The sequence below is a fragment of the Stenella coeruleoalba genome (assembly GCF_951394435.1).
Source record: "Stenella coeruleoalba genome assembly, chromosome: 1".
Lineage (NCBI taxonomy): Eukaryota > Metazoa > Chordata > Mammalia > Artiodactyla > Delphinidae > Stenella > Stenella coeruleoalba.
The window spans coordinates 25977240-25998111 of NC_137169.1; the positions used below are offsets into that span (position 1 = coordinate 25977240).

At 53.9% G+C, this 20872-nt stretch overlaps 1 protein-coding gene across 1 annotated transcript in view; it reads right to left on the reverse strand.

The window, feature by feature from the left end:
* The window catches only part of TRIM62 (tripartite motif containing 62), a 32076-nt gene extending 11824 nt beyond the window's left edge, over positions 1-20252 (reverse strand). Inside the window, exons 1-4 of the mRNA XM_079937561.1 lie at positions 20199-20252; positions 19237-19761; positions 5504-5599; positions 600-856 (exon numbers count right to left, since the gene is read on the reverse strand). Coding sequence (XP_079793687.1) covers positions 600-856; positions 5504-5599; positions 19237-19644 — 761 coding nt within the window. The 5' untranslated portion in view covers positions 19645-19761; positions 20199-20252. The remainder of the gene's footprint in view (positions 1-599; positions 857-5503; positions 5600-19236; positions 19762-20198) is intronic.
* Between the last annotated feature and the right edge of the window lie 620 nt (positions 20253-20872).

Sequence of the window (20872 nt, forward strand, 5' to 3'; positions counted from 1 at the left end):
GTAATGTACGTAAAATGCTTAGCACGGTACTTGGCTCAAGGTCAACACTGAATACATGATGTTAGCTATCAGTATTGGTCATTAATGAACCAGTAATTAAGTGTTATTATTATTAAAGGCAGCTATGGAACTAGAGAGACCTGGGCTTGAATCCTGGCTCCCCCACATACTAGACGAAGGGTCTTGGCCAATTGCTGTAGCTTCTTTGTGTCTCAGTTTCTACATGTGTGAAATGGAGATGGCAGTGGTAACTACCCCCAAGGGGCTATTAGGATTATAATAATTTACATATTATTATTTATTATATATAGTATCAATGTTATTATAAATAATAGATAATGTAAAACACATATTTGTAATATAATATAAAGCACAGAAAACAATATCCTATATGATTATAAGTATTATATATAAAATAATATGAACACATAAAGCTTTTGCCCTAGGCTCTGGCACATAGCAGATGTCCTGCGTATTTGATGGAGATTTGAATGAATGAATTCTCTGCTAACCACCCCATCTGCCTCCAATCCCAGCATCCCACAAGGGCCAGGGAGGGGATACCCCCTGGAGAAGACCCACAGCAGGCGGGTACTTACCGCTCAGACAGCGAGGCCACCCCGGCCAGGAAGGTGTGCCGGTCAGTTTCAGCCAGCCGCTCCTGCAGGATCTGGGCCCCCTCCTGCACCTTGCGCAGCTGCTGGCTGTAGCGCTGGACTTTCTGCTCAATGTCAGTCAGTGTGCGGGCCGTGTCTGCCTCTAGCTCCTCCAGCATGGCCTTCTGCCGTTCCCGCAGCAGCCGGTGCAGCCGCTCAAAGACCTCCCCAATGGTGGTCCGCAGGCTTTTGGTGGAAGACTGTGGAGACAGTCATCAGGGGTCAGTCAGGGAGAGTGGATGGGGTGATCCTGGGTGAGAGGAGGAAACCGAGCGTCTTGGCACGCACAGAGGAAAGGGTGGGAAAGGCATGTCGGTGAGGGGATGGCACATGCAAAAGCACGGTGGCAGGAGAGAACTGGCATAGCAGGGACAGCAGATGATTGTTCTCCGTTAGGAAACTAATGAAATGGTCCAGGTGAGACAATGAGGCTTGAACTAGGGGAGCAGCAGATGGACACGGCTTGAAAGACATTTGTAGGAGAGCCTCTTTGACCCTGGTGACCAACTGGCTGGCTGTAGGGGTACAGGAGAGACAGGTGTAAGGATGATGTCCAGATTTCTGGCTTGCGGTGGGAGGGATGGGGAAGCTGGCAGGAGACATGGGGGGCAGGGAGAGGATGCTGAGTTCAGTCTGGAAGACGGTGAAATTTTATTTATTTATTTATGTGGCTGCGCCACATGGCTTGTGGGATCTTAGTTCCCCAACCAGGGATTGAACTTGGGCCCACGGCAGTGAGAGCACAGAGTCCTAACCACTGCACTGCCAGGCAATTCTCTTAAATTTTTATTTTTAAAAAAATCACTCATGGGGCCCCAGCAAAGACGACAAGATCACAGATGTTAAAGAGCTTTATAAATGGCAATGGGCTGGGCAAAGCTTGGTGGTCACTCGCCCTGTCCCGCCACCCCGAGACCCTCTGGGAACAAGAGCTGGGGGGTTAAAGCCATCGTCACAGGAGACAAGCATGGACTTTCGTGTTTCTCTCTGCCCCCAAGGGCACTGCCAGGCCCAGGAAGGGTTGAGTGGTAAAGGGCACAGCTTCGGTGCCCAATGGCTCTGGGTCTCCAGCTGTGGCAACCTTAGTTGCCTGATATCTCTGAACCTTGGTTTTCTTATCTGGGTAAAGGGTATACAACGACATTGCAGGGCTATCTATGGTAAGTGAGGGAACATTCACAAAGTGCATGGTATTGTTTGAGGTGCAGACCCAGAGCCTGGTTATTAAAACACTGGAACAGGCACATCCTAGAAGTCTTCGTGGAGAGATGACTTCTGAGCTGGGGCCTGAACGACGGGCAGGATGTCAGTTGGGCGGTGCGGGCAGCGGGCCGAGGGGACAGCACGAGGCAGGATGACACTGGGTACACAAGTGCAGCTCGGCTGCAGCAGCAGCGTGTGGGGCCTGCCTCTGCAATTTGACTTTGTGGGATCCTGGCTGGGAGTTCACGGAGTCAGAGACCCTGCTGTGTTCAGTGCCCAGGGCTCTGTGGGAGGCTCCACAAAGGCTCAATTAGGGCCTGTTCCCTCCCAGTCGTCGCGGCTGGCTGCGGGCTGCCTGCGGCAGGAAGAGCTGCTGGCAGTGGGCCAGCCTCCCTGCGCATGCCCACCCAGTATGCAGGGCAGACAAAGGGGGTGGCCGAGAGGCTGGGGATAAAGGGCCAGGCTGCCTGTGGCCTCCGGGAGCCCCCTCACCCAGGGAGGGCCAAGGCTCCGGCAGCGGCAGGTCACAGTGGGGAAGCTGGGGCCTGCCCTCCCTGCACCGTCCGCCACTGCTCTCCAAAGAGCCCCAGATCTCATGGCCACCCCTTCCGGCTGCTCTTCGGCCAATCTGCAGCAGCGTTTGGCCCAAGGGCCCCCCTCTACTAATAGAAACTTCTGGTTTGCCTCCCACCTCTGTGGCTGCTCCCTCCCTGCCACCCCTGTTCCTGAGGACTCGTCCAGGCTGGCTCCTTTGTTCACACCCCACGACTCCCACTGCTTCGAGGATGGCTTCCAAGTCCATTTCGAAGGTCTTACACGTCTCCTGAGCGCCACATTCATCTCTCCACCTGCCTCCTCCACGCATGCCCCTGGGTCCCACCAACTCACTGGTTCCATGTGTCAACTCCACATCTTTGTCAACAAACTTGCTGCCAGAGTGATCCTTCTAACGTGCAAACTGGGTCACAGCCTACCTCGTCTTTAGGAAACCTTCTTGGCTCCTTGATGACTAGTACAGTGCTAAATTTCTTAGCCTGGAATTCAAAGTCCTTAATCTGATCCCTGCTTACCTCTCTAGTGCTGCTGCATCATAATTCCACCTGCCTAGAGTGGACCCCTCCCCCAGCAAATGCTTTATTCAACTGACAAACTCCTACTCATCCTGCAAGACTCAGATCAAAAGCCACCTTCTCTGTGATACCTTCCTTAACTTTTCCAGGCAGTTAAATAGCTAAATGTTCCCAGAGCATTTTGTAAATATTCTGAATATACTGCCCCACATTTTATGTGGCTTCCCAGTTAGTGGATGAACCCCTCCCGGTAGGAATGACATCTTCCTTAGCCCTGCATCCCAGAGCCTGGCACAAGGCTGATGGTCAGGACCTGCTTGAGAGGTAAAGGAGGGAGGGGTCTTGCCCAAGATTGCTCTGTAGAGGTGGGTGCAGACTCCATCTTCTCTCTCAGGTAGGGGTCCAGTGTCCCCAGGACAAGAGGAGAGAAAGAGGCTGGGAGAGGGCAGCTCAGAAGTGGAATATCAGCCACCCCAGGAGCCCGAAATATGTCCCTGATGGGTTCTCCAGGCCTACCCGGCTTGCAGCCCACAAAGCCAGAGATCTCGCTGAGGACATTCCAGCATGAGGCTGGAATATGCACTAGGCTCAGACAGAACTGGACAGTAAGGTCTCAATTAGCTCCTTATTAGCTGTGGGGCCTTAGGCCTGTCCCTCAACCTCTCTGGGCCTCAGTTTCCTTGGCAATAAAATGGAGACAACAACTATTCCTACCTCAAAAGGTGTATCTTTTCCCCCCACTCATTTGTTCCACAACTATTTACTGTGTGCTAGACACCGTGTAGGTTCTGGGGAATCCTGCAGTCATGGAGGGGACATTCTGTGCGGTTCGGCGAGACAATGAATGGGGAACACAGTTCCCAGCACAGAGAAAGGTTCAGCTAAACCGGTGTGTCCCATTTACTCTAGTTTTTTCTAGGGCAGAGCCAGCCCCGCCCCACTCCCAATCCCTTCAGTCACAACTGGGAGAGCAGCTCCCACCCTGACCCACCACATCCCTGGGAACACACTGGGGCCTGGAAGAGCTGGGGCCATTTCAGAACGACACGCTGCCAAGAATGCGTCACTCGGTCAGGGCCGACCAAGGAAAACACTGGGCTGGGGGAGGGAGCTCAGACAGGCCCTCAGGCCGGGCCACTGGAGGGGCAGGCGCCACAGGAAAGCCGAGTCAGGCACCAGGTGAAATATGACCCCCAAAGCATCCATAGGCATTTCTTGTATAAACATCCCAGTCCAGACAGGAAGCAGGGCTGGGGGAACTGGAGGGGAAGGTGGCCCCAGAGGACACCCCAGAGGTAGACAGATGGACAGGAAGGCAGGGGAGGAAAAGGTCAGCGGAGAAAAACAATGCGGGTGGGGAGTGGAGAGAACAGAATGCTGGGGAGAAGAAACAGACCATAATATTCCCCTCTCATCCAGACAGAGGCTTCCATTTGCTTCTCTTCACCTGAGAGGTGTGGGATCACCAGGCAGGTGGGGAAAATGAGGCTGTGAGAAGCAAAGAGGCCAGAGTCCTGTGACTGCTTCCCAGCTGATGCCCACTGAGGGTCCTGCCTGGAGGCACTCCAGAGTGTTCTCTGAAGAGATGTTCATCATGACCTCCCTAAGACCCCACAGTGGGTTGGTGGCCAAGGTGGGGCACAGGTCTGGACCTCCAATGGCCTCTCCAGGCCTCAGGGGGCCCTCTGGAGGCCCAGAGCATTCCAAAGGCTCTGCTTCAGCTGCTGCTGGCAGTGGCACCCCTGCAAATGGAGTGGAGCCACGCTGAAATCACCCAAGAGCTTAGCAGTCAGGCCTGGGTCCCCAGTGCTTGGTTCCAGAAGGACAGCAGAAATCAGAGCAAGCCTTGCCCAGTTAGGGGTGTCTGTGGGGGACTTGGAGGGAGCCCCTTGGAAGTGTGCTAGGATCCAGAAGATCACAGCTGGAAGGAGCCTGGCAGAGTCCCTACAGCACGGATGGGAAGACTAGGGGCCCAGATAAGTATGCAGTTTACCCAAAGTCACACAGCACGGTAGTGGCTGGATCAGAACCCAGGGCCTTCCTCTCAGGTCAAGAAAAAAGGCTTTTCTTTTCAAACCACTGTGGCCAGAGCCTGCAGGGTTTGACGCTACTTTTCAGAGTCTATATCTCCAGTCAGAGTTGAAGAGGGGAGCTGATACCAGGGCTGAGCCACAAATCATCAGGAGGGCTTCGAAGGAACATTCTCAGGATTGGTTCCTTGGGCAATGGGTGTGTTTAGCAACGGGAGAAAAAAAAAAAAAGAGTCTAGGTACATTCTTCCAGCCCCGCAGGACGCCAGGGTTTTCCAAAGAGTCCCTGGTCCCACCTCAACTTTCACCCAAAGCAGGAAGGGAGAAAGGATCCCACTTGCCCTCAGTCATCTTGGAGTGGGTCCCCGCCCCATTTACCTTCAGGGAAGCCCCAGCCTCTGCCCCACCCCCATGCCCCGGCCTAACACCTGGAGTTTGGACCCTCAAAGCCCCTCCCCCACAGCAGGCCCAAAGCCACGCCCCTCAACTTCCCAACTGGCCCTGCCCCCACGAAGCCCCGCCCCCACGTCCAGGCCTGGCTCACCTTGGTCTCCGCCAGCTGCCTCTTGAGCAGCTGCAGCGCCTCCGTGTGCTCCCGCTCACTGTCCTGAAGGGCCTGAAGCTGCTCCTTCAGCTCCCTCTGGAACACAGACAAGATCGGGATGGGGGCGCGGGTCAGATCCGGCCCGGGTATTCCGTGGTGATGCAGAGCCCAGGCCTGTCCGCTGCGGGCACTGGAGGCTATCCTGGCCCCGTCTGTCTCCTGCCCCAGCACCCGCCTCCCTTCACAGTTTAACAACCACCACGTTCCGCAGAGTCTGTCTCCTAACTATCTCCAGAGTCTGTTCCCATCTTCCATCTGGAGTTTTGCAACAGCCTCCTCTCTGGCCATCCTAGGGGCTCTGGTCTCCCTGTTTCCAATCTACCTCCACATACTTTCTGACCCACCCTGATTTGCTGGCCAAGACTCCTTGCTTAGAATCCTCTGGCAGGAACCAAGCCTGTACTGCTGTCCAGGGCTATGACTGACTGCCAACATCCCCTGAGCGCTTCCGGTGGGCTAGGCACTGTTCTTAGACCTTGGCTTGTCATTTAATCCTCTCAATAACCCTGAGCTGGCACTATTATCAGCCCCCTTTTCCGATGGAAACACTGGCCCCGAGGCATACAGCTAAGCATGCAGGGGTAGTGCCAGAAATGGAACTCAGGAAGTCTGGTTCTGGAAACCATGATCGTGACACCAGGTGACATGTTTTCTATAGTGATGACACCCATGATGAACAACAACAAAAATCCATGATAGACAACAGGTCAAATTTTTAAATAAGGACAGGATCGGTATTGCTCATTTTTCCTTTGCATCTGGTTCCTATACGGCTCAGCATGACACTGCTAGTCATCTTGTCTTTATTTAAAAATATGATATTTTGTTCATCATGGGGGTTTTGGCATTAATTTTGATTTTTAAAAATTGCATTAGATATTATCTTGATTACTGAGTTTTGGGGCGCCTGCTTCAATTTTGCACCTGAAGCAAGTGCCTCAGTCCCCTGTCCCTAGTCCCACCTCTGTCTTCACCATCCTTCCGCCATCATTCCCAACCGGCCAAAGCCGACTTCTTCCTGTGCCTCACGCTGGGCTTGTTTCAGCCTTATGACTTTGCACTTGCTGCTTCCTCTGCCTGGCGCACTTCACTCTCAGATTTTCTCCCTGTGATTCCTTTGTAGCATTAACGTATCAACTCAGATGCTGCCTCCTCGGAGAGGTCTTGCCTGACCAGCCCATGCACAGCAGCATCCCTTCCACCCTCCTGTTTAGTGGTCTCCATAGCACCTCCTGCTGTCCATGATCTTGCATATTTATTTGACATTGTGTTTACTGTTCATCTCCTCCATTGGCATGTGAGTTTTATGAGGGCAAGAATCTTGTCTGGCTTGTCCACTGTTCCATCCCCAATGCTTAGAATAGTGTCCAGCACACAGTAGGGTCTCAATAAGTATTTGCCAAATGAATGAATGGGGTATGGAGGCTGGTGGCCCCCAGTACTTCTGGACTTTTAGCCCATTGTATCACAGCTCGTTGTTCTTCTGGCTGTCCATTATCCATCCCCATGCAGGACAGGTCCTCCCTACTGTTTTCTCTCTATATCCCCCGTACCCATCAATGGCCTGGCACTGAGATGGGGCTCAAGGAAGTTTGCTTTGGGAGTGAATTTCCAAGGAAAGAGCCTCTGAGCAGGGCCCGGGCTCCCTAGTCAGCCTGGGCTGTGAGTGATGCCAGGGAGCTGACTTCCCTGTTCACACTCACCTCCTGCCCACTCATCCCGTCAGAGCAGGGAGGGCCGTCAGAAAACATCTAGTCCAACTAATTCTACAGACTAAATAGCAACATGAGAAAATGGTCATGATGACACACTAAGGGAAGCATGTAGAAAACAAAATGATCTGTGCTTACTATCCCTTATTCACTCAACAAGTATTTACTGAGCAATTATGAGGTACCAGGCACTGTTGAGGCACTCGGGACACAGCAGAGAACCAGACAGATGCAGTCCCTACTAATAGGGATCTTCCAGTCTAGTGGGGAAGACAGATAATAACAAGGAAAATAATAAAAGAATCAGAGAGCTACCCATTATGGTCTATGCTCTAGAGAAAATAAAGCTGAACGGGATGGGTGGTGAATTTAGGTAGCGTGTCAGGCAAGGCTTCTCTGTGGAGGTCACACTTGAGATGACAGCTGAAGGATGAAGAGGAGGCAGCCTTGAAAATACGAGTGAGATAGAAAAATTGGAATAGCTGGTTTTGCGGGAGTAGAGAGCTTACACAGACATAATGACTGGAACTCTGGTAGCCATCTCAGGCTCTAAGGCAGCCAGAAAGATGGATGTGGCAGGCTGAAACCAGAGAAATAGAAGGAAGATGCAGCCGGGGTCCCTGATGGGGTAGCCACACCATCACTGCACTCAGTGATATGCTAGGAAGCTTGCCCTCTGGAAAAAAGAAAAACAGCCCCAATTTATAGTGTTGGCCAATTTCCTTGGTGTAAAGGCTCCCCACAAAGCCAATTTGAAGCTCTCCATGTGAGGTCACCGGATGCAGAGCTGGGAAGAGATTTGCACAACTAGTTCTCAGGAACTGGGACAAGCTGGCTCTGGCACACCACTGCCTGGGGTCCTGTCCTATAGACCTGTTTTACGTGGGAGAGAAATACACCCCTATCTAATTTCAGCTACTCTGGGCAGCTCTCTATTACTAACAGCTGGAAGTCATTCCTAATAGATTCATGTGCATCAGAGCCACTGGAACAGACGGATCGCTTTCACCTAAGACTACTCCTCTCTGACTGCCTGGGGTCTGTCCAGCTTGGGACATAGTCTGCTAGAGACACAGATTTTGAGGAGATGAATCAAATGCTACAACCCTTCCCCTTGGTGGTCCTCATAGACCCAGCCACCCAGGCAGCTCTTCAGAGTCTCTGAGAAAACTGCCCTGGAGGCCACGTTCCTCATATCACTCAGGGCACCCCAGGGACACGGTCAAATTCCTCCCTGCTTTCAAGGCCAGGGAACAACGGGATCCCGGGAGTAATGGAACACTCATTCGTCCATTCCGCAAACATGTGCTGAATGAGGCCTCCTTGGGCCCCACGTGCTGCTGTGTCAGCGACAGGGAGAGGGATGGGTATGAGTCTCAACCCATGATGCCTCAGGAAGTGTGCAGATGGGCTGGGGGGAGACAGGGACATAGACACTCAATCACAGTGGATGCTGGAACAGTGGTACAGGACCCCAAAACTGCCCCTCCTCCACGTTCCCCATCACAGTGAAGGGCACCCCCCACCCCCGCTGCCATCCAAGCCAGAAATCTGGGGGTCACCCTTGACATGGCCCACGCCCCCAATCCAATCAGTCATCAAGCTTGCCCTGGAATTTGTTCTCTCCTCTCTATACCCACCACCCTGGTTCAGTTTTCATCACTTCTTTTCTGGACTGTGGCCCCAGGCTCCTCCCTGCCCCACAGAGCAGCTGGGGTAATCGTTTGACAGGGCAGATGTGTCCCTGCCTCTCCTCCCCAGGCCACTGCAGGGTTTCTACATTGTCTGGGAAGGAAGAAGGGCACGAAGCCTGAGTGTGGCATTCAAGCCCCTTCACTACTGGCCCCAAATTTCTTCTCCAGCCTTTTCTTTTCATCCAGACCTGTACTGTTCAATACAGTAGCCACTAGCCACATGCGGCTATTGAAATTCAAATGAATTTAAATGAAATACAATTGAAATTCCGTTCCTCGGTTATACCAGTTGCACCAGGTTGCACATTTCAAGTGCCCAATAGCTCCAGGTGACCAGTGGCTACGGTATCAGCACAGATGCAGAACACTTCCATTATCCCAGAAAGTTCTACTGGACAGCGCAGCTCTAGACGCACTAAACAACTTGCAGTGCTCTCCACCAGGCCTTTGCACATGCTGTTCCCTCTGTCTGGAATGCTCACCCACATGGTTTTCTCCACTTGTCAGGCTCGTGCTCATCTCGTAAGATCTAGATCAGACATCACCTCCAATGAGAAGCCATACCCCAAACTCCATTCTGTCCCCAGACAATCCTCTGTGTACAGAGCCTTCCCTCATACTATCTGGCACACACTGTATCTTAACAGCAAGGTGACCTGTCAGTTTTCTCCATGAGATATGGGCTCTTAGGCCAGGGACTGTGTCAGATAGATTTTCACACTATCAGTACCTAGGACAGGGCCAGGCACAGAGTTTACGGAATGAATCTGCCCACAGAAGAGTCTGGGCTGGGTCAGAGCTCACCTCCAAAAGGGTAGGAGGAGATCCCAGGGAGACAGCTCTCCTCAGGTGGGCTACTGAGCCTGAGGGAACAGCTAACTTAGGAAAAACAAAACCTAGAACCCACAGAGCAAGACTAGGAGGCAGCCTGCACTTTGTCACCCCCTCTGCCTTCCCTCCTTCCAGGCCTGGGACCAGACCTGATTCCCTGGGTTAGGAGACTGGCTTTGCCACCCACTAGCTGTGTGACGTTGGGCAGGTACCCTAACCTCTCTGTGCCCCAGTCCCTCGTCTGTGAAATGGGGATAATAATACCTCCCAGGGTTGGGAGGGTGAAATGAGATAACAGTAAGAAGTGTTTAACCACAGTGGAGAGCCTGGCCACACTGGCTGCTCGGGAGACAGAGAGGTCACCGTGTCCCACATGAGGCTCCCGGGTCACTTCTCCACGTCCCCATCGTTCACTATGTCCTGGCCCCTTCTTTCCTCCTCAGATGGCCAGAGCAGGAAGGAGCCCCAGGGACCATCTGGTCCAACAATCTGGATTTCTAGAACAAGAAACTGAGGTCCAAGAAAAGTGACTGAGTGGCCCATGGCCACACAGCTTTACAGAGAACCAACTGGAAAATTTCCTCCCAGCAAAGATCAGACAGGAAACAGGAAGCTGTTGATAAACTCCTAAGCAATAGAGCTAACTGTGAGGAAGGACACTGGCCATGCCGGAGGCTCAGAACCATGTCTGGAGGTGGTATGGTTTGGGTTTGAACTTCACAGGCATCATGTCACTTAATTCTCACAACAGCCTCATGAGGTTAGTGCCTTTATCACCTCAGTCTCACAGAGAGGGAAATGGAGGCTCAGAGAGGTCAGGCAGGTTGCCTAAGGTCACACAGCCCATAAGAGTCAGAAGTGGGAATTTGAGTGACTCCAAAATCCATGCTGGAAACCGCTCGGCCTCTCTGCCTCCCGCTCAGTTCAATACAGCCATCACGTCCGGGCACCCACGGTCAGGCGGAGTGCCAGCTGCTCCGAGTCTGCAGGTTCTAGGGGAGGCAGAAATGCGGATAGGTAGACTGTAAGGGAGAGCAGGACAACGCAGAGGGAACACCAGGAAGCCGACTGTGTGTGTGACACCCTCCCTCCCACCTCAGCTTCCAAACCTGTGAAGTGCAGCTAATGACAGTGCCAGCTCTGTGGTTGCTGTGAGGATTAGGTGACTTAATACCTGACCTGAAGTGAGGCACAGGAAATGCTCAGTCACTCGTAGTTATTGTCATTATCATCACGATAATTATAATTGTATGTGAGGGCTTCCCTGGTGGCGCAGTGGTTAAGGATCCGCCTGCCAATGCAGGGGACGCGGGTTCGAGCCCTGGTCCGGGAAGATCCCACATGCCGCAGAGCCACTAAGCCCGTGTGCCACAACTGCTGAGCCTGAGCTCTACAGCCTGCGAGCCACAACTACTGAGGCCCGCGTGCCACAACTACTGAAGCCCGCGCGCCTAGAGCCTTAGGCGCGCAACAAGCTCCGCAACAAGGGAAGCCACCGCAGTGAGAAGCCCCTGCACCTCAACGAAGAGTAGCCCCTGCTCGCCACAACTAGAGAAACCTCGCGGGCAGCAACGAAGACACAACGCAGACAAAAACAAAAAATTTAAAAAAAAATTGTATGTGCAATAGAGACTCAGAACTGTGGGAGTTTCTTGGTGAGAGTTTATTTCTGATGGGAGGATCAGGGAAGATGGATGGATGGATGGATGGATGGATGGGCAGGGTCACTTCAAGTCTCCAGGGCAGGGCCAGAGCATTCCAGGTGGAGAGAACAGGAAGCGGGGGGGGGGGGGGGGGGCGCAGTTGGGGATGGTGGGAGCCAGGTGTGTGGGTGGAGTTACAAGCTGGAAAGGCCAGTGGGGCTAGCAGGGGTGAGGGCAGTGTGGGTGGGGTGGAGGATGCCTTGGAGGTCAGCCTGGGGAAGCTGGACACAGCAGGCCCCATCAACTCTGGGGCAGGGCAGGAATCAGGGATGGGAGGAGGGCCCTTCTGAGGGCAGAACCATAGCTCTGTACCCCTCCCTCTGGAGAGAGGTCAGACTCAGGGCTGGTGCAGACCTAAGCACACAATTATGCAAATACGTCAGCTGAGAGGCTCTGGGGCTCGGGCAGCTACTGAGGGGGAGAACAGAGAGCCAGGGCTCACATGCCCCAAAGGCCAGACCTCCCCTCCTACAAGGCCATCCCTCTCCCGGCCCAGAGGAAAAAGCTGTTGCTGGAAGCCATCTCCCCTGGCTTCAGGGACCGACACCCTCTCCCCCCGACCCCCGGTCACTAAGCAGTGCTGCCCAGTGGAAATAGCATAAACTTGGGTGTCAGAAAAACCTGGGTTTGAATCCTGCCTGCGTGCCCTTGGGTAGATCATTTCCTCCCCTCTCAGTGTCCACCTCTCAGAGCCTTATCTATAAAATGAGGACCGGAGTCACTCGCGGGGGTGCGATGAGGATTAAATGAGATGACACCCTTGAAGGGCCCAGCATGACGTGGCGCACAGTAGGTGCTCAAGGCCCCCTCCCCTTCTCCGTGCCCAGTTACTGCCTTCTCTTCCCCTCTCTGCCCCAAGGGGACGCCAAATCTTCACATGGCAAACTGAACTTGCCCCTTTTCTCCTTTCCCCCAATCTCTCTTCTACTCGCAGCCCTCTGATGTCCTGGTCCTCCCGACAGACCTGAACTCTCATACATCTTCTCTGCCTCCGAGCCCCAACCCTGTCCACTCTGAGCCTCGCGGTCTCTGGCAGGCAGCACCTCATGGCTGCTCCCCTTCCTCCAGGCTGCCCCCCACCTGTCCCACCTGCACGCTGCCCCTCAGTGCACACCGACCAGGCCAGCCTCGCCTGCTCCAACATGTTCCTGGCTCCCCCGAATCTCCAGGATCAAGTCCAAGCTCCTTGGGTAGGGGTGGCACCTTCGAGGCCCTTCATGAGCTGGTCAAGCCTCACTTTCCCACCCCTTCCCCTGCAGCTACAATGAATCACTGGCTTCCCTCCATGCCTGCCCCTGGCTGACTCAGATCATCTGAGTCTGAGTTCTAGCTTCAGCGACACTTATTGGGTATGTGGTCTTAGGCACAGTTTCTGAGCCTCAGTTTCCTTATGTATAAAAAGGGGCAATGAGGGGCTTCCCTGGTGGCGCAGTGGTTGAGAGTCCGCCTGCCGATGCAGGGGACGCGGGTTTGTGCCCCGGTCTGGGAAGATCCCACACGCCGCGGAGCGGCTGGGCCCGTGAGCCATGGCCGCTGAGCCTGCGCGTCCGGAGCCTGTGCTCTGCAACGCGAGGGGCCACAACAGTGAGAGGCCCGCGTACCGTAAAAAAAAAAAAAAAAAAATAAGGGGCAATGAGACCCACCTCCTAGGGCTGCTGTGAGGATTAAACGAGAAAGGGTGCCTGCCCCCGGCACTCTCTGCACCCAGGCAGTGGGGCTGTGGATGTTGTTACTCCCTCTGTCTGTAACGTCTCCTTTCTCTGCTCTCAGGATTCAGCTCAGTTGTCAGCTCCAGGGGGACCTGGGCAACCCTGACGTATGGCCAGAGGAGCCTAGGACATGACCTTGAGGCTTCTGGGCCCATCCCCCAAGAACCACTGCAGGGTCAAGCTTGTCCTGCTCTCTTCTGGGCCCGGGACCTGGCCCTCAGTTAGCTACAGCAGAAGTGTTGACTGAAGAAATTATTGAATGAATCCCTGAATCCAAGATAGAACCATCTCCAAATCCTCCACACCTGCCCCAGTGTTCAAGCAGAATTCAAGGTCCGCAAGGTAAATGATGCTGTGAAAATAGCACTGGACTGAGATTCCAGGGAGCTGGGCTCTGGACCAACCTCGGGCAAGTCAGTTTCCCCATCTGTAAAGTGGGGAGAGGATGGAAGTGGATGGTTTCTGAGGTACCTCCCCATTTGGATGCTCCCTGAGGCAGTTAGGGTTTTGGTGAGGAGGTTGAGTTCTGAGCCAGACAGACCCGAGTCTGAATCCCAGCTCTGCCTCCTGCTCGCAGTGTGGCCTTCGGCAAGTTACTGAGCCTCTCAGCCTCAACGTTTTCTTCTGTGAAATGGGGCTGATCCTAGCCCCACTGGGGGAGTAGGGAAAGGGAAAACGGCTGCTGTGAGGATTCAATGCCCGTAACAGCACCTGGCACATAACAAGGGTCCAATACCCTCTGACTAGAGTTTTTTTTAGGGTTGTTACTGTTTCTGTTGTCACTTCCTACCAGATCCTTTTCTCTCTAGAAAATAAACATCCTGGGGCCCCAACTTCAATTCTGAGTTTTGACACCGTGGCCTGTGCTTAGCCAAGGTGTCCTGGATGAACAGGCTTTCCTGGCTGCTGACTGACAGACACCTGTGAAGAGGGAAGTAGAGATGCTAACAGCAGCCCAGGGTCTGACCCATTGCCAGCCTCGCCCCCATGGAGGCTGCTCTTTGCACACAAATCCTGCCCTCTCTTGGGAAAAGTAACATCAGAGGCCACTTCCCCAGGACACAGACAACCTGGCTGCCTCCCTGTCCACAGCACAAAATAAAGCACCTTCACATCAGTTGTCTCTGGATAGGCAGCAACTCCCTCTCCCTCTTTATACATTAAGTGGACAGTTTTGTTCTTATTTCCACTTCCCAAGCTGGGAAACGGTGCAGAGAAGGCAGCACCTTCCACTCAGCTGGAAGAAGCCAGCACCAGGATTTGAATCCAGTCCCCCAGCTCTGTTCTTGCCCCGTGTGGCTGCCTCAGCGCCTCTGAATCCCTATGCCCAACTCCTCAGGGCTCCCATCCCAGGCTGATCCACTGCTGTCTCCCTTGGCACGAAGGAGGCCTTGGGAAGGGCTCCAGTGGTCACATGAGACCTGGAGAGGGTGGCTGGGACTGCATCCAATCCCTCCTCTGGAGGTTAGGAAGCTGAGAAGGCCAGAGAGCCGGATGCCATGCCTGAGCAAGATGACAGCCAGCACCTGCCCTCGGTGCATCAGCTGGCACGGGCAGACTGTGTCCTTAGCCTGACCCTGTGCTGAGTACACTTGAAATACAAAGACAGACAGGGTGCGGGGGAGACAACTACCCAGCCCTCAGAGGCAGCTCCGAGCCCATGTGTGGCCAGTTAGCTAAGCTTCAGATCCTGTCCCTGCCATTTACCATCTGGGTGACCAAACAAGTCACTGAATTCCTCTGAGCCTCTGTTTTCTTATCTGTAAAAAGAATAAATTACAGTACCCACTCGACAGGGTGTTATGAAGATTACATGAGGCAATATCAGAAAAGCGCTTAGTATAGTCCCAGGCAGTGGGCTAGGGCTCAGTAAGCATTGGCCGAGAAGCCCCCAAACCCTTCTGAGATGGGGCTCCTTCCATCCTCTTTGCTCTATGGTCCAGTGCTCAGCAGTGAAAAAAAAAGGGAAGGTACATGCACACATGCACACACACACACACACACACACTCACACACACACAAAAAACATGCTCACATGCCGTTTACACAACAAAAGTTCTGTAGAACTATAAAGCAAATCTTTGAGAAAAAGACCATGTTTTTCCAAGGGGTAGAATTATGGGGGATTTAAACTTTTACATTATATAGCTCTGTTTATTATGTTAATTTTATAATCAGAAAAAATAAAAATATTTAAAAATTGTCGTGTGCTGTGTGCCAGGCACAGCATCAGGCACTTTTGATACAGCCTCCCTCACCCCTACAGCACCCTTCCCAGGAAGGTCATGTTATCCCCACGTTCTAGATGAGCCGGTGGAGGCTTAGAGAAGTGAAGTGATCTGACCAAGGGCACACAGATTACCAGTGACGATGCCAGGATCTGACCCCAGTACTGGAATCTGGGGTACAAAGCGATTCTGCCTGGCAGGTCAGGGGAAGCTTCATGAAGGAGGTGATATCTGCGCTGAGCCTGGAAAGCTGAGTAGGATTTCTGTAGGCCTGGGTTCTCAGCCAGGGGTGATGTTGACGCTGGAGGACATTTGATGAAGCCTGGAGACGTTCTCGGTTGTCAGAGCTTGGGGTGGGTGGTGCTACTGGCATCCAGTGGGTGGAGGCCAGGGATGGTGCGAAGCATCCTACGGTGCATAGGACTGCCTTGCATCACAAAGACTTATCTGGCCCCAAATGTCAATAGTGCCAAATATGATGTAACATACTAGAGCTGTCATTTATCCAGTGCTTACTATGTGTCAAGTTCTGTACCAAGTTCTTGCAAATGTTGTCTTACTTATTTCAACCCCATTATTCCCATGCTGTGAACGAGGGACCTGCGGCTCAGAGATGATAAGGAACTTCCCAGAGGTCACACAGCCAGAAAATAGGAGTGCAAGATTCGAGCTGCCTGAATACAAAGCCAGAGCCTTTCACCTTTCTGCTCTGCCGCCTCCAGGATTTATAATAAATGAAAAAAGCTCCAGGCCAACTGCTAAGCAGCCGGGTGTGAGGAGGAGTAGCCTCCTCTGGCCTCAAGGCCTTGGGAAAGGTCCCCCCTACCCCGGGGCGTTTCCCCATCTGTCAAATGAAGTTTGCATCAGGCGATCTCCAAGGCCCTGCCGGCTCTGAGTCTGTTATTCTCCAGGAGAGGGGTCCAAGGCTCCAGGAGCCCTGGGGACAAACCACCAGCTGCTGGGAGAGGAAGGAGTGTGATGGGCAGGCTCAGCCTCATTTCCAGTGCATAACTAGCTAATGAGCCCCACTTCCCCATGAAGAGAGGGGGTGGGGTGGGGTGGGTGGGGAGTGGCTTGAACCTCACCCAGGAGCTTACTTCTCCAGGGGGAGGCATGTTTCTCTGCTACTTTCTTGCCAAGCCCAAAGGAGGCACCAAAGCAAGGCCTCCTGCTCAAGTGAGAGGCAGCTCTGGGCATTTGCCCAGCTGGGCACATGAGTTCTCAGAGGTAGAAGGAGAAAGAATGGGAGCACTTGCCGATCCAGCCCCTACCAAGTGCCAGGCATCTCAGCACAGGTTCATCTCAGGTCAGCCTCATGAAAATCCTGGTAGGAAAGAATCACCCTGACCCCGGTTTACAGGCGAGAGAATCAAGGCTTCCATGTGCTGATTACACAGACAGTGCTAAAGGAAGGTTTGGAACCCAGGTGTGACTGACCCCAGGACAGTACACTAGAGGGTAAGTGAGTGGCAGTCCTTTTTTTCTTTTCACCCAAGAATGACAGTGTTTCAATAACGTTTGGGGAAAATATATGTTCATTTTCTCCTGCCTGCCCCAGATCATGGAATGGACTGAAAAAAACCACAACACAATAATTTGGATTTCCTGGTTTGCGGACAGGGGAACCAAGCCTTGGAACACAGAGTTCTCTCCAGCTAGCAAGTCAGACAGGGAGAGGAGGGGGTGAGCAGGAGGGGTGGGATCCAGCCAGGGTCAGGCTGAGCTTTCCCGGCCGGTGCTCTCACTGTCTGGCAGTCTGGCTTTGGGTAAGTCACATCACCTCTCTGGACCTCAGTCTGCACATCTACATAATGAAGAGGTTGGGCAGATGGTTTCAGACGAGTCCCTTCAAACTCACGACCTGCACCTAGTCCTGTCCAAGCTTCTCTCCTCTTCCCTGTTTATGTGATTTCATAGACGGGGAGATGGGGATACCAGTGCCTGACCCTGATTTACAAGGGGCTCTGGGGGTGGACGGTCAATGCCAATCTTGTGCAAGCTCCCAGAGCCACCAACTCTTGCTCTCCATCCTCAAACAGCCAAACTTGAAGAGAGTCAGTGGTGGTTGGGGATTAAAGGGACAAGGAGCGGGTGAGGTGAACATGGAGTCATTTCTCCTAATAGGGCCAGGGCATCTGCTGGTGCAGGCTGGCTCACAGAGACTCATGTATAAGTTGGGGGGGGGTGACCCCCTACAACAGGGAAAATAGTTATTTCGCTCCTGCTTAAGGAGTCAAAAACCTTCTTCTTCTGAAGGCTTCACAGCCTGGGCCAGCTCAGGTCAGGACTAGTCATTCATTCAGCCTTTACTGATGTTCACTGTGGGCCAGGCCTTGTGGCAGGATTTGGGGCCATAGATATGATGACTAAGAGACTTCTCTTGGGGACTGTGTGCTAGCCTGGTATCCCAAGGCCAAACACACGGGGCTACTAGATTTAAATGGTTTAGCTTGAGAAAAAGATTCCAGGCTCAAATAACCTTGGGAATCATTTTATTAAACACAGCAAAATGGGTTTCTTTGCTACAAGATTTCTCCAAGCCTTTAATATGCAAATGTACATTGAGAATCCTCCAAGGAGGGTATAGAGAATATACTATATATCCCAAATGTAGCTAATCTTGGAACACCGTTTTTTTTAAAAAACATTATACTTATTAACAAAGATTGGGAAGATGTAGCTCTAATGCTATTGTTTTGGCCAGTGGAGCTTAGAGAAGGCTTACACAGAGAGGGCATTTGAGCAGGGCTTTGAGAGTTGAGTAGGAGTTAGTCCGTGAGGACAGGAAGGCTTAAGGGAGACCAATCACAGTCCTAGGCTGACTATGTTCAGGTTACCCTGCATGTACTGTTTCATTTAGTCCTCAAGGTCCTGATGCTGGTGACAGAGCTAAGGAGGTCACCAAAAGTCCCTGGAGACTTCTAGAGGTCCACCTCCCTCGCTTTTCTTGAATCACCTCACCTCGGGGCCTTATTCTCCAAATCTTGAGTCTTTAAGTCCTGTCCTCACTCTCAACTTGGCCTCTACTGTGATTTAAACCCAGAATGGTCTTTACAGTATCTGAACTTGATCCCAGCCGTAGCCCCTCATACACCTTGGCCTAGCCCCTGGCACCAAACCTGCTCTCTCAGCAGTTTGCTGACACTCATTTAGACCCTCTCTTAGATTTAACCCTGACCTGCCCAGAGCGATCTAGCCCACGTACTGCTCCCCAGGCCCTGATGCATACCTGATTGAACCCCGGGTCATCATGCCCCAAAGCCTGCAGCTCAGCTACTCCGTATAGTCCAGACTCATCCTCGGATGGCGGCCCCACCTCCTGTCTAGCCCCGACTTTGTCCCATTCCCCATCTGTGTCTTTGTCTCCAACTCAGTCCTGAACCCTTCTTACGTGGGTCCTGTCTCCAGGTCCAGCCCCATGACCCCTTACAGTGGCCCTGCCCTTGCCCAGCTCTGATTCGGCTCCGTCCCTAACCTTGTCCAGGCGGTACCTGGTTCAGCTCTGATTTCATCTGTCCCTGCCGTTCTACTCCATTAGTGATCTCTCCCCAACTATGGACCCACCCGCCCCCCACTTCAGGTCTCTCTGAGACCCCGCCTGGTGAGCACTGCCCAAGGCCCCACCCTCAACACCGCCTCCTCGCCGCGGCCCCGCCCCGTCCTAATTCTGATAGGGCCCTGACCCTGCCGGCGGCCCCGCCCCATGGCAATTCTGACTGGGCCCTGCCTGCGGTCCAACCCTGACCCCGCCCCCGGGCCGGCCCCGCCCCCGCCCCAGGCCCGCCAAGCGGCTCACCTGCAACTCCTCGAAGGCGTCATCGATGCCCGTGACCTGGTGCTGCTCATGCAGCGCGGGTTCATCGCAGAAAAAGCAAAGCAGCGCGCGGTCCGTGAGGCAGAAGAGCTTGACCTTGTCGTGTGCCTGGCAGGGTCGCGCGGCACGGCGTGCACTGAGGATGGCGTCCAGCGGGAAGGCGCTGTAGCGCTCCACGATGTTGGCCAGCTTGAGGCTGGGCGCGAGCGCGGGCTCGGCAAACGTGCGCCGGCACTCGGGGCAGTCGCGGGCGCCCTGAGCCTCCTGCCTCACCCAGTGCTCGGTGATGCAGCGGCGGCAGAAGTAGTGCTCGCAGCCCAGGCTCACCGGGTCCTGGTAGATGCTCAGACAGATAGAGCAGAGCAGCTCGTCCTTGAGGCTGCACGCCATGGCGCCGGGGACGGCGGAGAGGGTCCCCCGAGATGCAGGGGGCCGGCTGGAGAGCGCGACGCTGTCGGGGACAGCACCTAGGGATGGGTGCGGGGAGCAGGCCCGGAGAAGCAGGAGCTACAGGAGAAGGAATGGGTGCTGTCTCGGAGTGGGGTAACGCGAGTAAGAGGTGTGGGGTAGAGACTACCCGGGAAGCGAGCCCAGGAAGGTGGTCTCGAGGCAGAGGGTGACCCGGAGCGATGGGTGCTGGAGGGAGGGAGCCGTAGGTGTCTGAGGGAAGGTGCACCTAGCAAGAAGCTTCTCGGGAAAGGGGCAGTCAGAAGGGATGTGTGCTGGGAGAAGGGGCTCTAGGAGGGGGGCGGAGGCCTTGGGGGGCTGCAATACCGGTATGGGTGCGGTGGGGGGAGGGGGAGAAGCTGGGGATGGGGAATTCAGGGGGAGGGGAAGCCCGGCAGAGCCTCACCTCGGCTGTGCCTGGCAGAGGAGAGGAGGGCTGTGAGCACGCTCAGCTGCCCGATCCAGGCCCCAAGACCCGGCCCCGCGCGGCCCCTTACCCCCGCCGGCTCAGCGGCCACTGCTCCGGTCCGAGCGCAGCCTCTCAACCCGGAACCAGCCGAGCCTGAGTAGCCGGCGGAGGCGGCTCCCTCCCCGCCCCCGAGGGCGGGGCCTCAGCGACTCCACCCCCGCAGCGGGCGGGGGAGAGGAGGGGCGTGGCCCGGCCTGCAGCCAGCTGACCCCCTCCCCGCCCCCACCATTCTCCAGCTCCCGGGGGTGCGAAACCCAGCTGTTCCTTCAGGGTGTGCACTTGGAACAACATCCAGGTCTCGCTTGGGGTCCCTGCGGCGGATGGGGGCTGGGGAACAGCTAATTTGAGAGGATAACGAATAAAGGAGGCATATCTTGTTGGATCATCAATGTGAAGATTTGGGAAAAATATTTTGTATTAAAACAAACACGGATATGTTGTTTAATCTGCATAGAATACAACTTTTGCATAAGATATAAAGATAAAACTCGAGAAATACCCTGCTTGCTTAGAGCAATTTCAAGTCCCTCACACTCCGAAGCCCTGGGGTCCCATTTCCTCTTCACTTTCTTAAGGAGTGCTAGCTGGAGAAGTTGGAGAGCCCTGGCCCTGACTAATGTCTGACCCAAGGAGTTGTCTCCACTCAGCAGACATTTCTGGAGTGCTATATTGTGTGCGTGGGGGTGGAGGTGGAAGGGGGAG